We start from the raw sequence: 20,234 nt of genomic DNA on the forward strand, positions 1-20,234 counted from the left end.
TCACCCCTGACAGCAATAAGTGGTTCGTCTCATCCATATAAACTGATGCATTACAACAAAAGAAAATAGAGGAAAGCCTTAAAAAAAGGAAAATACAGAGGTCACATCTAAGAATTGGTAAGCTGTAATATAATAAAAGGTTTGCTTTTGGGTTTCATCACTTTAAATCTTTTTCAGAAAGGTGATACACATAGTTCACCTTTCAGTAATTCTAAAAATAGTCTGTATTAAATAAGGCAATCTGTTTTCTGTACATAATAAAGCTAATATTTTCTGAAGCCTTTACTGGGCTACTTATAGATTCCTTCATTCACTGGAGTGAGCAGGACAAAGATCAAGCTCAACTTCTCCCAATATAAGACTGCTGGTTTATCTCACACTGTGCAGTTCTTCATACTATCTACTTATACTAGACTTGCCCAAAGCAATGCTGCCATTAAAATTAAACTTGAATTTCTGAAAAGATCACATTTTCTTTCTGGATCTTATTTTTTTAACCTATACAAGCCAGGGGCAAAATTCCCCAGCATGGGCCTTCAGTTTGTCTTTTCCGTTCTATACAGAATTTCCAATATGTATCACAAGATGCCACAAATGCAAGTGAAGATCATCAAATTTATATCAAAGATTTTCCTGTCTGCTCTCCACTGGATAGGGTTGGCTTTGCAGTACATTCATTTGTATGGCAGGCATGACTGCAAGGACAGAAACAGATATTTCCACATTTTAAAAAATGACACCAATACCAGCGTGCATTGAAACAGTAAGTATTGCATATGTTACTGACTTTTCTGAACAAAGCTCCATAATCTCCAGCAGAAAAGTCTGCCACTGTACCGGCTTCTGTGACAGCAGTGATCTGACCCCCCCCCCCCCCCCAGCACCCTCCATGCTTAATCATCACTGCGGTATTATTGATAAAATGTTTGCGCATCAAGACCAATAATTAGCTGCATTCACACTACAGCGTTTTGAATCGAGGCGGACCTGCCCGCGATCCAACAGCGCTGATGTGTGAATGACAAAAACGCAGAACACGCAGTTGAGATGCCATTCATTTGAATGACACCTCAAATCGCAGTGCGGGTCTTCCACGATTGTCACACAATAAAACATGCGGCAACCCACATCACTGGATGCATGTCACCCAAAAATTGTTCAGGAGATACTTTGGAGTGACATGCGTCCCGCGATGCAAGTTGCCTCGATTGCATTGCAACAGTCGCAGCAGACCTGCACAGCGATTTGAGGTGTCATTCAAACGAATAGCATCTCAAAGTTCCGCATTTTGTCATTCACACATCAGTGCTGTCAGATCCGGACAGATTCATGTCAGATCTGCCCGTGATTCAAAACGCTGTAGTGTGAATACAGCCTTAGTGTGTGCAATAAAATATTGTGTATAAAAGGTGCTGCGCAAAAAAAAATGTATTACTAATAAATGTGTCAAATTTCATGCGTCTCCATACAAACTATTAAATGTGCAAACTAACCAAAAACGCAGACAATGCGTAAATATTGCATTAAAAAAAATGATGTAAAAGAGTGGAATTTATATGCACAACCAATAATCAGCAATGAACATAAACAGATACATTCATAGTCACTCGTAATCCATAAATCTGAACGGTCGATGTAAAAATTATGTCCACAACAAAAAAAAAAATAATAATAATAATAATAATCATCTGTAAGAGAATGTCACTCCATTTTTAGGTTCCCCTTCATTTTACATAAAGTAGAAATTAACTTTGTATGAATGAGTTTTACCATAATCAGCTTATCTAGCAGTTTTCATAGACCCACACCCTATGGGTTACTGTGGTTAAGCCAATTCCTGGAGTATCATCCTGTGTCAGCAAGTCATCAGCTATTTGTCAGCAGTCTAACTCATGATAAGAAAGTACTGAGTGTAAGTTTGTATAACCCAAAACGCAGCCCCTCCCTTCTTTGTTTTGTATATAAGCTACTGTTTTACTCAAAATTAGACACCTTGTGAAAACACTCAAGCATGTTTCCTGTGTCATGTGGTGTCTCATGAATCCAAGGGTCCCGTGGTCTGCCTGCATAACCAGGGTGGTAGTCAAGGTGCATAATTCCTTTCAGCATCAATAAAAATAAAACAAGTTCCTACACATTTATGTTTACTTGTGATCCATGCAAAATGTATCTGACCAGTGTTGGATTTAAAATTCCAATAATCCAGAAAGGCACACACAAGACCACCAGGAATTAGAGGTCGACCGATATGGGTTTTTCTCTGGCCGATGCCGATATTTAGAAATCATGGCGGCCGATAGCCGATATATGATGCCGATTTTTTTTGGGCCGATATGTTAGGCCGATTTTATTTTATTTCTTTATTTTTTCCTTTTTTTATATATTATTATTATTATTTTTTTTTTAATCCCCCTTGATCTAACACACCTTTCCCACTGGGGCGTTTTTCAGGCGCTTTTGGGCTAAAAATAGCGCCTGTAAAGTGCCTGCAAAATGGCTCCCCTGCAGTCTGTGTGAAAGACAGAGTGCTTTCACACTGAGGCGATGCGCTGGCAGGATCTTAAAAAAAAGTCCTGCAAGCAGCACGTTTGGAGAGGTGTATACCGCTCCTCCACCACTCCTGCCCATTGATATGAATGGGCACCACTGCCGAAGCGCATGCAAAGCGATTTGGCAGCAGTGCTTCATGGGCGCATTTAACCTCTTCCTTGGCCGCTAGCTGGGTTATATGTGCCCCACTAGCAGCCAAATAGCACTGCTAAAATTATGGTAAAGAGCCGCTAAAACTTGCGTTTTACCATCAACGCCTGCCCGCTCCAGTGTGAAAGCAGCCTTCATAAGTGATACAGAAAATTTCTTACATTTAAACATTTATTAAACAAAACAAACCTCCAATCAGTTTAATTGTATGTATGATTTAGATAAAAAAAAAAAAAAAAAACCTATGTATTAAATAAAAACGGGTAGTCAAAACTTTTGGACAAAAAAAAAAATAAAAAAAAAAAAAAAAATGGGCTAACTTTACTGTTTTTATTTTATTTTTATTTTTTAAATAGTGTATTTTTTCCCCAAAAAAATGCATTTGAAAGACCTCTGTGCAAATGCCGTGTGACATAAAATATTGCAACAACCGCTATTTTATTCCCTAGGATCTCTGCTAAAAAAATATATATATAATTTTTGGGGGGGTCTAAGTGATTTTCTGGCAGAAAATACAGGATTTTTACTTGTAAGCAACAAGTGTCAGAAAAGATTTAGTCTTTAAATGGTTAAACTGAGAACTTCTACACACAGAGATGACTTCATTCATTCAAGTGTAAACATTGTATCATTTTGTTCTTTTCTTGGCAGCCTGCCCAGAGAGGAGGAAGACGTTTCTATGGCAACTTACACTGGCTTCTATACAGAAGTCATTTCAAAGTCCCGCTGCAGTTCTATATTGGCTTTTTACCAGCACAATCGGCCGATGCCGATTAATTAAAAAACGGCAAATATCGGCCGATATATCGGTCGACCTCTACCAGGAATCGCAGTAGGGGGTCCGGTGCGTCCCTGTTCTGTTTCAGGGACTAACCAAGTCCAAATTTTTGCCTGAATTTCAGACCTGAAAAAGCCAAGGACACACATGACCCTTTTCCAGTACTGAACGCGCCTGCCCCGAAGCCAAGTAAACCGGCTCCATTGAGAGCTGGTCAGTCTCCTGTTATGCAAATTGGATGCGGGAAACCCACAGTATGAACCCAGCCTAAAACTAGGCCCTAATTATGGAGGGCCAATGAACTCTCAAAACAATTTGGGATCTGAGATGGCTGCCGTAGGTGTGGATCCGATAGATATGTATGTATTAACAGCAGGTGGAGGGCTATTCCACTTCAAACTAAAGCTCAACTCACAAAACAGAAGAAAGCCTCAAAGTGTAACTCATAAAACAAATTTCACTGATTAAACTTATAAATTGCAATCACTTAAAAGTGATTGTAAAGGCAGGTTTGTTTGTTTTTGTTTTTTTGTATTTTAATACATTCTATGCATTAAAGATAAAAAAGCCTTCTGTGTGCAGCAGCCCCCCTCAGCCCCCTAATACTTACCTGAGGTACATCTAGATCACCAGCAGCCTGAACCAGGAAATCGCCAGCTGTCATCTCTCCCCACTCGGCTTTCAAGTTACACACGCACAGTCCCGCCTCCGCCATCGGCATTGGACCAGCTCCTGTGATAGGCAGAACACTGGTCCAATGCCGGTGGTGGAGGCGGGTGTGTGCGTTTGCGTCGTGAGCAGAGTGGAGAGCAGATGACAGCTCGGTGAGGTACACTATCTGCGTATAACACGCACCCCTGCTTTGCCATGGATTTTCAGGGGGGAAAAAAGTGTGTGTGTTATACGCCGCTTAATATGGTAGGTTTTTTTTTTTATTACACAAAGTAGTTACATCTGCAGGCTGTGCCAGAGGCTTAGTGCTCGTTTTACTCATGTATTTCACAATGCAGTGCAAATATCAGAATGGTTGCAGTACAAGGTAAAGGAAATTAGGTATTTTAACAAAATATAGCAACATGAATTTAAAGACTGATGGTTACAGTCAGGGTGGATAAAAATAAATTTTTATTTTAAATCAGATTTTTTTTTTGATTTTTTTCAAATAAAATTTTCATAAAATGCTTTTGGACTAAAAATCTAAAAGATAGTTATCTATTTGAGATACATTAATAATTTAATTTATTCAGCACGAAATGGAGCTTAGTTATGTTGCATGAGGCTGTATATTCTGCAATATTTACATTTTTGGTAAACTTATTCAATAAATCAAAGCTCTGTAAGCTTGGCTAACATGCACTGCATTGATGCATTTACACAATGCAGGAACCATGAGATAAAGCAATTTTAGGATTATTACTTTATCCCATTGTTTTGCAAATCTATGTACACTACAAACTGTATGAATGAATCAGTTCTGATATGGCTGTTTTACTAACGTGACAGCTTACTATTCTAAATAGGAAATTTTCATTTTGTTTGCAAATAATAGATATGCTACTAGCAAGAAGAAGTCCTTACATTTAAAGAGCACCTGCCATTTCAGATCCATCATGGCAGCACCTATTAGTGGGCATCCACTCACCTGCTGCCGCCACATCCCACCCCTTGTTGTGTCACTGCCACATCACCAGCCGTCCCATTGAAGTGAATGAGACTGTCGGTAAGTCAACAGCAGGTCAGGAGGAGGAGAAACTGCAGGACAGATAGTTGCTCGTTAAAAATTATGATTTAAATCGAGTTGATTTAAATCAACCTTTTTTCCAATGATTTAAATGATGATTTAAACCGCGATTTAAAAACGACTTGATTTGAATCAAATCCACCGTGGTTACAGTCAATGATTTCTGTATGACACAAAGGGCATTGGGAGGCAGCATTAGGGGTTGAAACACAACCAAACATTCAGTTCAAATCAGCTAAATATATACCAGGTACATCAAAACAAAATGTGTTCAAAGTATTACAGTTTTGTTTTTAGAAAATCAGCCACAGCTGTCCAAAAGCCTCTACACTGCCTGAATGAGCCTCTTGCTCTATGTTGGGAAGCAGTGATCTCCTTGCAGAGATCCAACACACCCCTTGCTGAATCATAGCAAGAGCTCATCAATGGGAGTGTGAGCTTTGGTGTTTGCTGAGATATAGGTCTGACTTGGTAGGGGAGGGGTGCCAGACTTCTGCATGAGACCACTGCTTCCCCACAGAGAGCAGATGTCCCACTATGCACCTGCTGACAGGGAACAGGCTTTTCTACTCAGGCTGTAGCAGCTTTAGAAAGAAAATTAATAAGCTATCAAACTATTGAACAATTTTATGTGCACCTTGAATATATTTAGCGAATTTAAAGCGGCGTTCCACCCAGAAATGGAACTTCAACTGATCGGATGCCTCCCCTCCGGTGCCACATTTGGCATCTTTCAGGGGGGGGGGGGGGGAGTAGATACCTATCAATTCCAGGTATCTGCTCCCACTTCTGAGCATAGAACTACGCAATGTCAGGACCCTCCTCCTCCCCCCGCTGTCTTCTAGGAGACACACAGGTCCCAGAAGACAGCAGGGACCATTCAGATCGCACAGCGTGTCTCGCTCATACACAGTAGGAAAGGCTAGGATTCGCTTCCTGTCTCCCTTAGTAACGATGTCGGGGTCTGCACCTGGAGCCAAGGGACGGGTTGGCTTCAGATGAGGACATCGCAGGCTCCCTGGACAGGTAAGTGTCCTTATATTAAAGTCAGCAGCTGCAGTATTTGTAACTGCTGACTTAATTTTTTTATTTTTTCCCCCAGGCACAACTCCGCTTTAAACTTGATTGAAAAAGATTAATTTGTTCATCATGTTTTCTTGGGACTCAAGTGAAGTTTCCAGGCAATGACAGAAGGTGAAGGGGCGGTGACAGCAGTGCAATGTATTATTTAAAGCAAAACTCCAACCAAAGTCCTCTATATAAATTCTTAAAGCAAAAAACAGTTACCTAGAAGAAGCTAGCAACCGATACAATTTGTATCTTAGTGATCCTGACTCACTTATCACACGGCGCTTACATACAACTGCCTATCCAGCAATTAGAATAATACCAAATACCATCTGAAAGCCTATTTATAACCTAAAACAGTGGATGATGTAAACAAGGATGTACATAGTAGGTAAATAACCGTGTCAAATTTCTAAAATTAGCTTCAGCTCCCCAAACTCTAAAGCAGCGGTGGGCAAATGAGGCACTCTAGCTGTTTTGGAACAACTACATGTCCCATGAAGCACTGAACATGAACATGTCCCATGAAGCACAAAATTGACAGTTACAAGCATGACTCCCAAAGAAACAGCTGGAGGGCCACAGGTGTCCACTCCCACTCTACAAGCATATTTCTACACATGTGAAGCAGTCCAACATGGTATTAAAGAAGAAGTTCACCCTAAGGCCATGGGCATTATAAAAAACGAGCTGTAAAGCTAGTACAGACGCCAGGCAAAAAGCAGCGTTAAAAACGTGATACTATCAACGTTTTGCATTGGAGTCAATGCGTGTTCAGCAGCATTGGCTTTCAGCCGTGTTTCTCTGCATCTATTCAAAATCAATGGTTCCCTATGGGAGCCCATTAATTTGAATAGAAGTTGCACCAGAAGTCGGATCATGATGATTCGACTTGCGGCACGAATTGTGTGTGATGAGGATCTTGAAGGAGAACTCCTGCCAAAATGAAAAAATGTAAAATTGGCGTGGGGTCCCCCCCCCCCCCCCAAGACGATATTAGACTTATCAGTCTGGTATGGATTTTAAGGGGAACCCCCACCAAAAAAAGTTGAGGGGTCTCCCCCCCAAAATCCATACCAGATCCTTTTCTGTGTATGCAGCCCAGCAAGTCAGAAAAGAGGGGGGGACAAGAGAGCTTCCCCCCCCTCCGATACCATGCCAAGCCCTCAACATGGGGGGGGGGGGGGGGGGTCATTTGGGGCAGGGGAGGCCCAATGTTGATAAGGACAAGGGCCTCTTCCCGATAACCCTGGCTGTGGGTTGTCTGGGTCTGCGGGCGGGCGCTTATCAGAATCTGGAAGGCCCCTTTTAACAAAGGAGCCCCCAGATCCCGGACCCCCACCCTATGTTTATTAGTATGGGGTACACTGTACCCCTACCCATTCACCGAAAACAAAAAAGTGTCAAAAATTAACACATTACACAGGTTTTTAAAGTATTTTATTAAGGCAGCTCCAATTTAGTCTCCCCTCTCCGGCTCTTCTAGTGACTCCTTCTCCTCTCTGCCAGTCCTTCTCTCTGCGCTGTCTTCTCACTCTTTTGCCGGGTCTTCTCCGCTGTCTTCTCCCTTTGTTGTTCATCCGATGTTGACTGAATGCAATCTCCCAGTTTAATGCTGGGTCCACCGTGTGCAATGGCTTATAAATGGCATGGGGTGGAGGCCCCGTCCCTCGGGACATCATTGCCCGACAAAGCAACACCACCCCCCCTTCCTGAGCTGCCAAGCTGCATGCTCGGATAAGGGTCTGCTATAGATTTTGAGGGTTTCCCTTAAAATCCATACCAGACCGAAGGGTCTGGTATCGTCCTGGAGGGGAAACCCACTGCCTTTTTTTTCATTTTGGCAGGGGTTCCCCTTCAAGATCCTCCAAACACAAGTCGCTCCACAAGTATAGCTTTTTTTTTCTTTACAAGGCTAGATACAGTAAGTTAGTCTTAGATTGTAGATTTAGAGATTTTAGAATTAGGGTAAACTTCCACTTTAAATTTTAATATAGAATTTTAGCATTCATAAGCCACAAAACTAGGGATCATAGAGAATTGCCAGAATCTCCAACATTATTAACATAAAACAACTTGGTGCTTGAGAATTGTACCAACTCATATCGATTGGTAAACAAACCCACTCCTCAGTCATAAAACCAAATCAGAAAGTTTTTTTTTTTAAAATAAAAAATGATCTGCATGTGTCGGCATGGAAACTCTTGTTGGTGAAGTCTGTTAGACAGTTTTACACGGGTGTTGTCCTACATCATTATCCAGCACACTGCTACATAGATGACAGGAAAGCAGCAAGATGAGAAGCAAAGCAGCAGAACACGATGCTAATCTGTACACACTAGAGAGCAGAACAGAGAACATCAACCCAAAAAAAGGTGAATTCGCATTTCCAAAGTTAGCTACGAGAGCACTCGGTGTGCACATTATTTACAGGAAAACATAAAATTACTGGAGTGCACTGCTTCTTCCCAGCTGGATACTGATAAAATAGATGCAAATAGCTGACAAGTTACTTACCCTGCGTTGTTAATCACAATGTCTGTAAAATAAAATGAGAAAAACATTAGTATTGCATAGATTTTCAGTATGAGATGCACTAAACTGCCAAAAAATAAATAAATAAGCTAAAATGCTTAAAAGGAAGCTGGCTATTTTTTTTATTTTCTTTTAACTTTATGCAAGTTTTACTAGTTGCTTTAAACGTCTCCTTTGACCCCTGAACGACAGATAAAATATGTTCGGATTATATATAGACTGAGTTGCCTAAAACCTCGTACACACGATCGGATTTTTGGCAGGGAATGGTGTGGTGACAGACTGCTTAAAATCCGACCGTTGGTACGCTTCAGACAACTGTTGTTCAACTTTCCACCAATGGCTGGTAAATTTTCAACAGACAGCGGTGATCGAGTCCGGGGGACCCGCGACCGGACTCACGGGGGGTCCTAACCGACATGTGTGCGCGCGCCGCCGGCGGCGGCACGACGCCAATTTCAAATGGACGTGCCTTACGCCAGTTTGCCTGCCCGTGCCATTCTGCCGACGTACATCTTCATGCACCGTCGGGAAGTGGTTAAACAAAGAAAAATATATATTTTTTTTACTTTCTGCTATAATACATATCCAAAAAAAAAGTTAACACATCAGTTTAGGCCAATATGTATTCTTCTACATATTTTTGGTAAAAAAAATAAAAAAAAGAATCTCTAAGCAGATATTGATTGGTTTGCACAAAACGCTACAAACTACGGGAGGATAGATTTAGGGACTTATTTTTTTACTGGTAATGGCAGCGATCTGCGATTTTTAGCGGGACCGAGACATTGTGGTGGACAAAGCTGACAATGAGTGACACTTTTTGGGGACCAGTGCTATAAAAATGCACCGATTACTGTATAAATGGCACTGGCAGGAAAGGGCTTAACACCACGGGTGATCAAAGGGTTAAACGTTCCCCAGGGAGGTGCTTACTGTGTGGGGGCACTGTCACATTGAAGTAAAAGAGGGATCCGTGATTCAGCTTAGCTGAATCACAAGATCTCTCTCTCTTCATGACAGATCCGCCGTTTGCCTTGTTTACACAGGCAGGCGGCTGATCTGTCTCCCCTGAGAACAATCGGTAAGTCGCATTGGCCATCACGTCCGTCAGACCTGTCGATTGGCTCCTGCTGTGTCCGATCACAGTGGGAGCAGCGCGTGCCCCCACCCCCCCCCCCCCCCCCCCTACATTGCTTGCACAAAATAACGTACAGGTAAATTATGTTTTGTGCAGCCGGGCCGAAGGAAATGTGCATGGGGCGGTCCAGAAGCAGTTAAAGGGTGGGGGGTAATCTGAAAGCCTGAGGAACGAGGAAATGTTGGCCGTGAAGTGGAGAGATAGGAAAGATGCTGTATCCACGAGTACAATAAGTTAATGGAGGGGGGTTTATTTAAACAATCAAATGCCTATCAACCTAAAAGTTTCTCTTCTGGTATAAAAAAAAAATCACAATTTTCATTATAAATGGTCAAATGGCAAAAGTATACACCACCTATCAAATATCAACCGAAATACCCAACACCTTCCTCAAATTTATTGAAGATATTGTCACTGCTCTGAACTATCAGCAAAGATCCCCCACCCCCCCCCCAGAAATCATTCGCTCAGGCTGTGTCAGCAGACTGCATGAGTGCCATTTCCCTGACAATATTCCACCATCAGAAACCGGAAGAAGACACAAAAAAAAAAAATGCCGGGTGTGCAGCAAAAGAGGAATTAGGAAATACACCAGTTTTCATTGTCCCCAATGTCCCACTGGCCTATGCATCTGAGAATGTTTCAGATGCTATCACACTTTTGTAAACTATTAGCCCATATTTCTAATAGACTGCCATTTCCCGGTTTTCAATTTCTGTGCCGATTATTTCCCTGGTGCCTCAATCAACTATATCACTGCCTTCCGTGTGAACTGACCTTGGCCTGTTTATAGACTATGCCTCTGCCTACCGTCTGCCTGTTACCTGCACTGACCTCAGCCTGTTGACCATGATTTTTGCCTGCCACTTGGACTGATCTTTCACCCTGCTACTTTAATAGTGGGATTCAAAATAAGACAGGGGTCTTGCATATGTGAGAGGCTTCAGAACAGTGTTCTGAGTTGAGAAAAACAGCTTCAAAGCGATTTAGGTGGGAGAAGACCATCACTGTCCCCATTCTTTCCTGACTGAGGCCCTAAGCTTGATGGTCCTGCCTGCTGCCTGGAGCAAACCATGGCTGTGCTGACAATATCTGTCTGCACTGACCCAAGACTTTTTATGGACCGTGTGCCTGTTGCCTGGACCAACACTTTGGCTGTACTGACCATATCTCTGCCTGTACTAACTATGGACAGTATTCCTGCCTGCTGCATGGACGATCCTTTCACTGCTACTGACCACATTCCTGCCTGCTACCTGGACCAATGGTTTGTCTGTGCTGACAACATTTGTACTGACTATGGACAATATTTCTGCCTGCTGCCTGTTGTGCTGTCCATATTCCTGCCTGCTGCCAGGACCAATGCTCTCGTCTGTAGACCACTGCACTACTAAAACCACAAGCAATCTTTTGTTTACCCTTTGCTCAGTAGAATATATATATTCCCTGTCACCAGGAGCAGAGATCAGTGACGTGTCACATGTAGCCACGTCCCCCACGGTTAGAAACACGCCCCAGGACACACTTAACCCTTACACTGCCCCCTAGTAGTTAACCCCTTCACTGCCATTTACACAAGAATCAGTGCATTCGCATAGCACTGATTGCTGTATAAAATGACAATGGTCCCAAAAATGTGTCAAAATGTCTGATGTGTCCGCCATGTCACAATCACAAAAAAAATAAAAATAAACGCTGATCGCCGCCATTACTAGTTAAAATATATTATTACATATAAAAATAAATAATTAATAAAAATGCCATAAAACTATCCTTTATTTTGTAAACGCTATAACTTTTGCGCAAACCAACCGCTTATTGCGATTTTTCTAAACCAAAAATATGTAGAACACGTATCGGCCTAAAATGAGGGAAAAAAATGTTTTTTTAATATATTTTTGGGGGATATTTATTATAGCAAAATGTAAAAAATAATGCATTTTTTTTTCTAAATTGTCGCTCTGTTTATAGTGCAAAAAATAAAAACCGCAGTGGTGATCAAATATCACCAAAAGAAAGCTCTATTTGTGGGAAAAAAGGACATAAATTTTGTTTGGGAGCCACCTCGCACGACCATGCAATTGTCAGTTAAAGCGGCGCAAGGCTGAATTGCAAAAAGTGCTCTGGTCAGGAAGGGGATAAATTCTTCCGGGGATGAAGTGGTAAAAAAAAAAAAAAAAAACACCAGAAACTTAAGCCTAATCAGAATGTTGGTACACTCCTAATTTTTTAGAATTGGACAGTACCTGGATGCCCTCCCCTATGGTTCTAGGTTTTGTCTAATGGAAGTCCCACTTAATGGTCATTTTGTCTGCCTTTGGATTACTATTGGTAATATATGTCTGTTATACCTTTTGTTAAATTTATATTTTTTCCATTAAAATCTTTAATAAAATGATTGAAACAAAAACAAAAAAGTGTAATAAAAAAAATAAAAAAAAATAATGACATCCGTTAGGAATGCGGAGACTTCAACATTCAAAAGAATTGCAGTAATTAAGAAACAGCCTCTTTAGTGACACCATCATTTTTGCCATTCAAAAGATATTAAACTTAGCCTGTCAACAGCAGATGTAAGTAGCCAAAACACAGGGGTGTTCTAATCACTTTTCACCACAGGAAGCTTTGAAGACCTTGTTTTATGTTATGTAAATTGCATGGGCTCGATGATTCAATACTTTGTTAATTCTCTTTAACCCTAGCTTAGTGAGCAAAAAGAAAAAAAATGATCAAACCTTCAGCTCTGGGGATTTTCAATGCCACAGATGGGTAAATTTAGAATTTGACAAACTTCTTTGTATCGAGAATATAACAGCCCCAATACCAGTAACACAAATCATTTTTTTATTTTTTTTTTATATTGCAAGCAGCGTGTCTGACTCAGACCTCCTCTGACACTACCAAGTGGATGATCTGAATATCAAGTGAAAGAAGGTCCCTGCAGCACAAGGGCAGGCCTACGCAATGCATATACTGTAGCAAATACTTGGTTATTATAAAGACAATGAATATGAACAAGAATTCAATCTTTCTGTGACTTGCTACTACTACCGCTGTCAATTTGAACAGAAAACAATAGCGTCCAGTCTGCGATAAGGGTCATTAGGTCAAATCAACCAACAAAGAAGTGTTGTAGACATACTCCTCTGTCTTATCAAAATGTCTTCTGCTAGTGTGTGTGGGCTGCCATACACTGGTGCTTAAAGAATAAACAGTAACAATGATTTTTTTTCCCATTTGTTTCCTCTCTTTAGGACCAAAGAGCACCCTGACTCAGCCAATTTCCAAAGTGTTAAAGTGTTTGTTACCCTATAAAAAAAAAAATTGAAATACTCAGCCATCTGTGGGATCCAGTGAGAACGTCTGATTTTGCATTCGCTTTGTAGGTGAACAGATCTATCACAGGTACCCCACACGTTTGTGTGATTTATGCGAAGGTTGTTTGTTGGTTCAGTGTCCATCTGTTTTATGGTCTTCCTGCTCAGGAAGTCTGCCAGCGTATTGTCTGTTCCTTTCAGGTGGATGCTTGATATTGATGTAGCACCCTCTACCAGAAGGTAGGTGCTAGTAAGTGTTATTTTACCAGGTTTGTTCAGCACAGGCACATTTAGGCAGGCTTATGCTGCAAGCTAAGCCTGTCTGTTTTGATCTGGGGACTCGGAGTGGTCAGAGTAGCAGTGGGTGTGATCACCTGCATTTCAGTTCTGAGGCGCCTCCCCTGCTTCCAGGGAGAATGTTCTGGAAGAAGAGGCTGGGCCTAGAGCTGGAGTGGCAGGCAGCACATGTGGGAGCCCTGACCAATCCCTAACTGGCATTGAAAGTGGGAAGGCCTCCTATATAGGCTGAGGTCACATGCTGCTGGGGAGGGGTAGTCGACTGGGCGATGTGAGGAATGGAGTGCTAGACAGCTGCAGGAGCATACCCCCATCAGGGGGGTGGGATTGCAGGAGGAGGCCTGGAGAGAACCGAGGGAACATTGCCTCTACACGGTCATTGGCAGGGAACTCCTGGAGCAGAAGGGCAAGAGAAGCTGTCTGAACGCATGGCCCAGACAAGTTCCTCATCCAGGACTCAGGGCTGGAAGGTCAGTGAGTGTTACCACAGTGGATGGCTGGAGATGCCATGGAATCTGGAAGAGAACTCCGCTTCTACACGGTCACTAGCAGAGCCTATCATGCACACCGTGGATAGTGAAGAGTCCTGGATCAGAGAGAAGACTGGGGATGTGTGTCAAATTAGTGTGGCCGGCTGGCACATGGTTTGCAAGTTGGACTGGCTGGGAGAAGTAGTCCATTTCCTAAAACATAGGCTTTAACCTACTAGGCCTCCGGGAAGGTTCTGGCCTCGGGCCTGGTAGCAGCGAATCACCAGAGCCAGTAGGGGTACTTATTCAGAGTGAGTTCTTCATACCTTAAACGTAATTACAAGTTGTGCAGGAGGAAACAAAGTGTGCAAGGAGAAGCAAGTTTGGGCAGGTGGTGAAGAGAACCAAGACCATTACTTTTACATGGTCAAAAGTGATGTTTGTGTCCCGCACACAGTGATGGATGGAAAGCTCTTAGGCTGTCTGCATGGAGATGCAAAGGGAGCATTAGTCTAGTCTGCATGGAGATGCAGAGAGAGTAACAGTCTGCAGGGAGCTGCAGAAGAAGATTTCTACTTAGTCAAGTGTGCACATTCTTCAGACTAACTATGATCAAAGTATACAGAAATCTGTAAATATGATGGTTTCTATGGGCATCCCACATCCCAATCCCTATCCAAGTTGTACCCCCCCAATAAAACGAAGCTTGCAAAAGACTGTTCATTGTCTCTGGAAAGGATGCATGAAGTTTGGCAGTGGGGTGGGCAGAAAATTCTAACGCTGACCGGAAATTATGTTTTTCTGGCGTCATCTTGGTACACCCCGCTGGGCCTCCATGATGGAAGAAGCAGCTTAGCTCTCTGAGGCCGGATCTACTGCGGGGTGCGCCGAGGACTCCAATCACATCGCCAAACACAGGGGACAATCGGGCTGCAGAGAAAGAAAACATTAGAAGCTGTGCCTAGCACCTACCCGTGCGGCGCTCTGTTCGGCAACAGATGGAAGCTACAGCAGGTCCCTCCATCAGCATGAAAAATGATATGGGGGAAATGCCAGTACATTGTTTCAGCTTGGGGGGAGAATTGCAGACCCCTCTGTAGGGGTGAAATCTCAGGCAGAGCACTTTTTTTGCTCAAATTGCTGCTCCTGCTCGCCCCACCAAGGCCCGCTGGGCTGGATAGGATGCTGGACAGGGGGTCTCCTGCAACAAGCACAGAGACAAGTAAAATAATAAATGTTTTTTGCAGTTCCTGTGGGTCCAGAAGAAACGCAAACAACTGATGCATGCAGGTAAGACTGTCAAATTTATAATGGTGGACTAATGTGTTTCCTGTTTCAGGGAGGAGGAGCCCATCTCTCGGATGCTGCCCTAGAAGAGGATTCGAGAAAAAGTATGAACAGAGGACCACCTGGTGAGGTTACACATTTGAGCTACAGAGGCCTGGTGACACAATGCGTCCATAAAGCTCCCATCAATCTGGTGGAATGGCCACGTAAAAGCACAAGAGGAGATTTGTCCTTGAAAATGCAATCTCTAGCAATCAGATATCTTATTCATCTCACTAGTATAGGCTTGGAAACAGGGAATCAGTCTGTCTAATCAAAGCTGTAGCTTTAACGTAGCCTCTAATGGCTCAGATTAAGTTCAAGCAATGAGGAAAGATTTATTTTGGACTATGTCCTTTGTGAGGTGGAAGACGGATACCATCTTGGGAGGAAAGGATAGTTTTGAGGGCAAGACAACCTTGCCTTTGAGAAGAATGAGGAACAGCCCCACACAAGAGAGAACCACCAACTTAAGGAGACAACTGACAGACATGAGAGAAACCAAAAAGGCTACATTGCAGGAGAGGTCATCAAAAAGAAAATCCCCGATAGGTTCAAAGGGTTGTTTCTACAGAACAGAGAGCTGAGATCCCAAAGCAAGCATAAGGTGCTGCAATGGGGGCCTCATGCTAAATATACCTTGAAGAAAAACGCTTTTGCAAGGAACAGCAAAGCCAGAGATCTTTGAAAAAGAACGGACAAGGCTGAAACTGAAGCTGTCCTTTCAGCTTGTAAAGGGCTCATGCACCAGGGCATAGTAACGCACTTAATGAAAAATGTATGCGCCTGTGAGCCACAGGTGCTGCATACAGCCGCCTGTACAAATGAATTACAGGATATGGCTATAAACAATAATATGCAGCCTCAAGCATAAACATGGCAATGCTTACAGGACGTAGACAGTCTACCGCTCTATATGCTTATACTTGGAGTCGAGTATACCCCCCGTATAGCCATATGCTGCATTTCATTTGTACAGGTGGCTGTATGCAACATCTTCAGATTCCAGGCAGAATTTTTTTGTTAGATTATCCAATACACCTGTGTGCATGAGCCCTTACAATGCACATCGTTATTTAGGAGTTATCTGGAAACCTAAAACAATAGAAAACAAGTTTAAAAAAAACAAACGGAAAGATGGAAAATCTATACACGGAATGGACATAATGTGTGGAATCCAAGAAAGCTGGGTATGTTCAAATTGCCATTCCAGGCCAAAAGTCTTCATCCTAGGCTTAGTCTGTTAACCCCCATATTATGTTGCTCTTACCACTTAGACTGATCTCCTACTGTTTTAGGAAGAAATCCTAATACTTGCAAAGTTCTGCTGAAAAAGACTTTCCATCAAAGAAGTAATCATTTTATCAGCATTATCACTTTTATAGATCTGAGAAACTTTTACGCTCAGAAGCTGTTAAAAGCGTTGAAAAATAGAGAGGAAGATGAAATCTGAAGACAACATCAATACATAAATTAATGAAATGGTCCGCAAATCAATTACATAAAACGTCAATGTTCTTGCTTATCATTCGCTCAGATGCTCACACGCAGATGACTGAAATCAAATAACACACTGTTTAAAATAGTTCTATTGCATTTGTCAATAATTCACCAAACAGAAGAGACGAGAAAAGCTAATAAAGTGAGTGGTTACCTATCCGTCCAAATGCATCCAGGGCTGCTTGTACAAGTTTCTCTCCTGATTCCACTGAGTCTAAAGGAAAGAAAAAAAATGAAAAGTTGTGAAAAGAAATGACAGATTATAGGAATAAACCTTCACACAGCTTGTGGGTTTTTATACAGTTATTTCCATGCAATTACATACATTACACTTAGAAGTGCTGAAAGCGCATTTAAGTGCAGGAAAATCTGTATCAAGAGAATAAAATGACTGCCACTGCTGTTAGTTCCCCAATGCTGATCCAGTGTCTTCGATATGCAAGGCAGGGATAGGCAGCTAGTACACAGATCTGATTTTCTACACTTCATGTGCATTTCAGAACAACTCCAAGGGATCCATTTATAAAAATACACAAGTGTGACAAACATCTGCAACCAAAAGTAACCCCCATCCCCCCCCCCCCCCCAAGTACTCATACTCACCAATACCAATTACCAATACCTTTTTTAATGTCATGTGACAGTGCCATTAATATGCACTGATTGGCAATGATTGGGTGTCGCAGTATTCTGATGGAACGTCACTTCCGTTACTGAATGCGAAGGGTCGCAGATTCTGACAAAATACCCAGCATTGAGAAAATAGTGGCTGCGCCCCCGTCCCTGCCTCAGCCAGCTTACCTGCCACTGCTGCCAGCGCGACTCCCTCTCCACCCACTGACTTCCGGGAGTGATGCCCTTCATTCCTGAGGTATCGGATTAAGAATTGGAGCATTTGCACGAGTACAAGTACTCATGCAAATGCTCGGTATTGGCACCAATACCAATACTAGTATTGGTGCAACCCTAATGGGCACAATAGCCTCTTTATGCCCTTGTGCCCGTGTAGCTGCTATTGTGCCCATAAAAATGCTATTGCGTCCAGTATCCTTAAGCTCAGTGACACTGCCCTTGCATGCAGTAGTGCTGCTTCATGCTGTGAATCCAATGGCGACCAGGAATAAGAGGCGGAGTGCTGTTGGTATCACTCCGTCACTCTTGCCGGAACTTTAGAAGAAGTCTCGGTTTATGCGACCAGCTGATGCACCCGCAGGCGATCTACTAGTCATGGCAGATTGTGGTTCACAGGTTTCTTGACCCGGGGACTAATAGGATTATCTCTTGTGATCATAAGTGCCAACTGGTGGCCATGAAGCAATATTTTCCTGCAATACCACAATCCGGAAGATACACAACTGTGGCCACTAGATGTAGCTTATGATCATACAAAATACTCATTAAAAAATCCGACAATTTTTAATTCCAGCTGCGTTTGCCACATTCATCACATAGTATTAAAGCCAAGTAATATTCTAAAACTTGCCAAGCACATTACAATAGCCATGTTGAAAAACCTGATTCAATAGTTTGCACAGTGCTTTACAAAATAAAGGGAGATTGTACAGTTACATTGAGCAAGAGGGTTAGGAGGGCTTTGATCATGGGAGCTTAATCTAAAAGTGAGATAAGCCTGTTTGCTTCCATTCCAGTTCTGACGCTATGGCTATTAACACTTGAGCGCTGACATAGTGTCTGCTTTACAGCAGGCTGTACACACTTACAGCGATTTAGGGAACTTTAATGCCAGTTTCCTTCATTCTATAAAGGCTAGTTGCCTGACTCACACGGAATCTTATGCCGCGTACACACGATCAAACTATCCGGCGGACTTAGTCTGGAGGACAAACCGCCGTAAAGTCCGCCGGACTGTCTGAACGAGCAGACCAGCCCACACACGGGACTTTTCCGGCGGACTAGGTCTGGCGGACTATCCGCTGTACTTCTGAAATGAACGGACTTGCCCACACAAGGAGGAAAGTCCATTTATTTTGAGCGCGGCTCCAGGTAGCCGGGACTAGGGAAGGAAGTCAATGTCATCGGCGGCGAGATTGACATGTCGCTGGCCCCGTCACCTGGTGGCGGCAAAGACAGTGGCGACAGAAGACCGGGCCACCGCAAGTAAAAGAGCTGGAAGAAGAAGAGGCTCGGCAAGAAGAACTGAAGAGGGGGACAAGAACCTGGAGAGGGGGACAAAATCCCCGGACGCCGGCGATGAAGAAGAAAGCTGGGCTCCTCAGCTAGTAAAAGAGCTAGCAAAAGAGCAGAAGATAGTGGAGGAGTCCGGCGAGAAGACCCCCGGAGCTGTGCAATAAATTTTTAACCCTTGTGTGCTGTGTTTTTACATTTTTTTCACAGGTGAATGGGTAGGGGTACATTGTACCCCATACTAATTCACATAGGGTGGGGGGGCGGTATCCGGGGGCCCCCTTATTAAAGGGGGCTCCTGGATTCCAATAAGCCCCCCGCCCGCAGACCCCGACAACCAACCGCCAGGGTTGTCGGGAAGAGGCCCTTGTCCTCATCAACATGGGGACAAGGTGCTTTGGGGGAAGCACCCCCCATGTTGAGGGCACACGGCCTGGTACAGCGCTCGCTCATCCCCACCCCCTTTCCTGACCGGCCGGGTTGCGTGCATGGATAAGGGTCTGATATGGACCTGGGGGGGGACCCCCACGCCGTTCTTTTCGGCGTAGGGCTTCCCCTTTAACTCCATACCAGGTAACGGGCCAGCAACGTGTCAATCTTGCCGCCGAATGTGGCAACATTGACTTCCTTCGCTAGTCCCGGCTACCTGGAGACGCATTCAAAATGAACGGACTTTCCTCCGTGTGTGGGATAGTCCGTTAATTTCAAAAGTACGGCTGATAGTCCGGCGGACTATGTCCGCCAGACCTAGTCCGCCGGAAAAACAGGACCATAGAAGTTACTATGTGGGTTATAGGCCACCTTCAGGTGACGGACACTGGCACACCTTAAGAGAGGAAGTCCACTCCCTATATAACCCCTCCCACTACTGGGAGTACCTCAGTTTTTGTGGCTTAAGCAATACACATGTATACCAGAAAGAAGGGAGGGACCTCTGTGTCCCGTGATGTACTTCAAAGAAGAGGATTTTACAGGTAAGCTGTTATAAAAAAAATCCTATTTTCTTATCATACATCAGGGGACACAGAGCCATAGTAGTTACTATGTGGGATGTCCCATAGCAATGGCAACTGAAGGGAGGGAAACGCAACAAAACTAGGGCATCATGAGACCAGAGGACTTATACTGCTGCCTGAAGCACATTGCGCCCAAAGGCAATATTCTCATGACCTTTTGCATCTACTTGATAGAATCTGGTAATTGTATGGACTGAAGA

At 43.2% G+C, this 20,234-nt stretch overlaps 1 protein-coding gene across 2 annotated transcripts in view; it reads right to left on the reverse strand.

The window, feature by feature from the left end:
* HSD17B4 (hydroxysteroid 17-beta dehydrogenase 4) overlaps positions 1-20,234 on the reverse strand; it is a 429,215-nt gene that overhangs the window by 290,129 nt on the left and 118,852 nt on the right. For both annotated transcript variants that reach the window (XM_077462215.1, XM_077462216.1), the window contains exons 4-5: positions 17,028-17,087; positions 8,805-8,826 (exon numbers count right to left, since the gene is read on the reverse strand). In XM_077462215.1, coding sequence (XP_077318341.1) covers positions 8,805-8,826; positions 17,028-17,087 — 82 coding nt within the window. The remainder of the gene's footprint in view (positions 1-8,804; positions 8,827-17,027; positions 17,088-20,234) is intronic.

Source organism: Lithobates pipiens, unplaced genomic scaffold (genome assembly GCF_037356315.1).
Source record: "Lithobates pipiens isolate NorthernLeopardFrog02 unplaced genomic scaffold, aLitPip1_a1.2 Scaffold_3, whole genome shotgun sequence".
Taxonomy (NCBI): domain Eukaryota; kingdom Metazoa; phylum Chordata; class Amphibia; order Anura; family Ranidae; genus Lithobates; species Lithobates pipiens.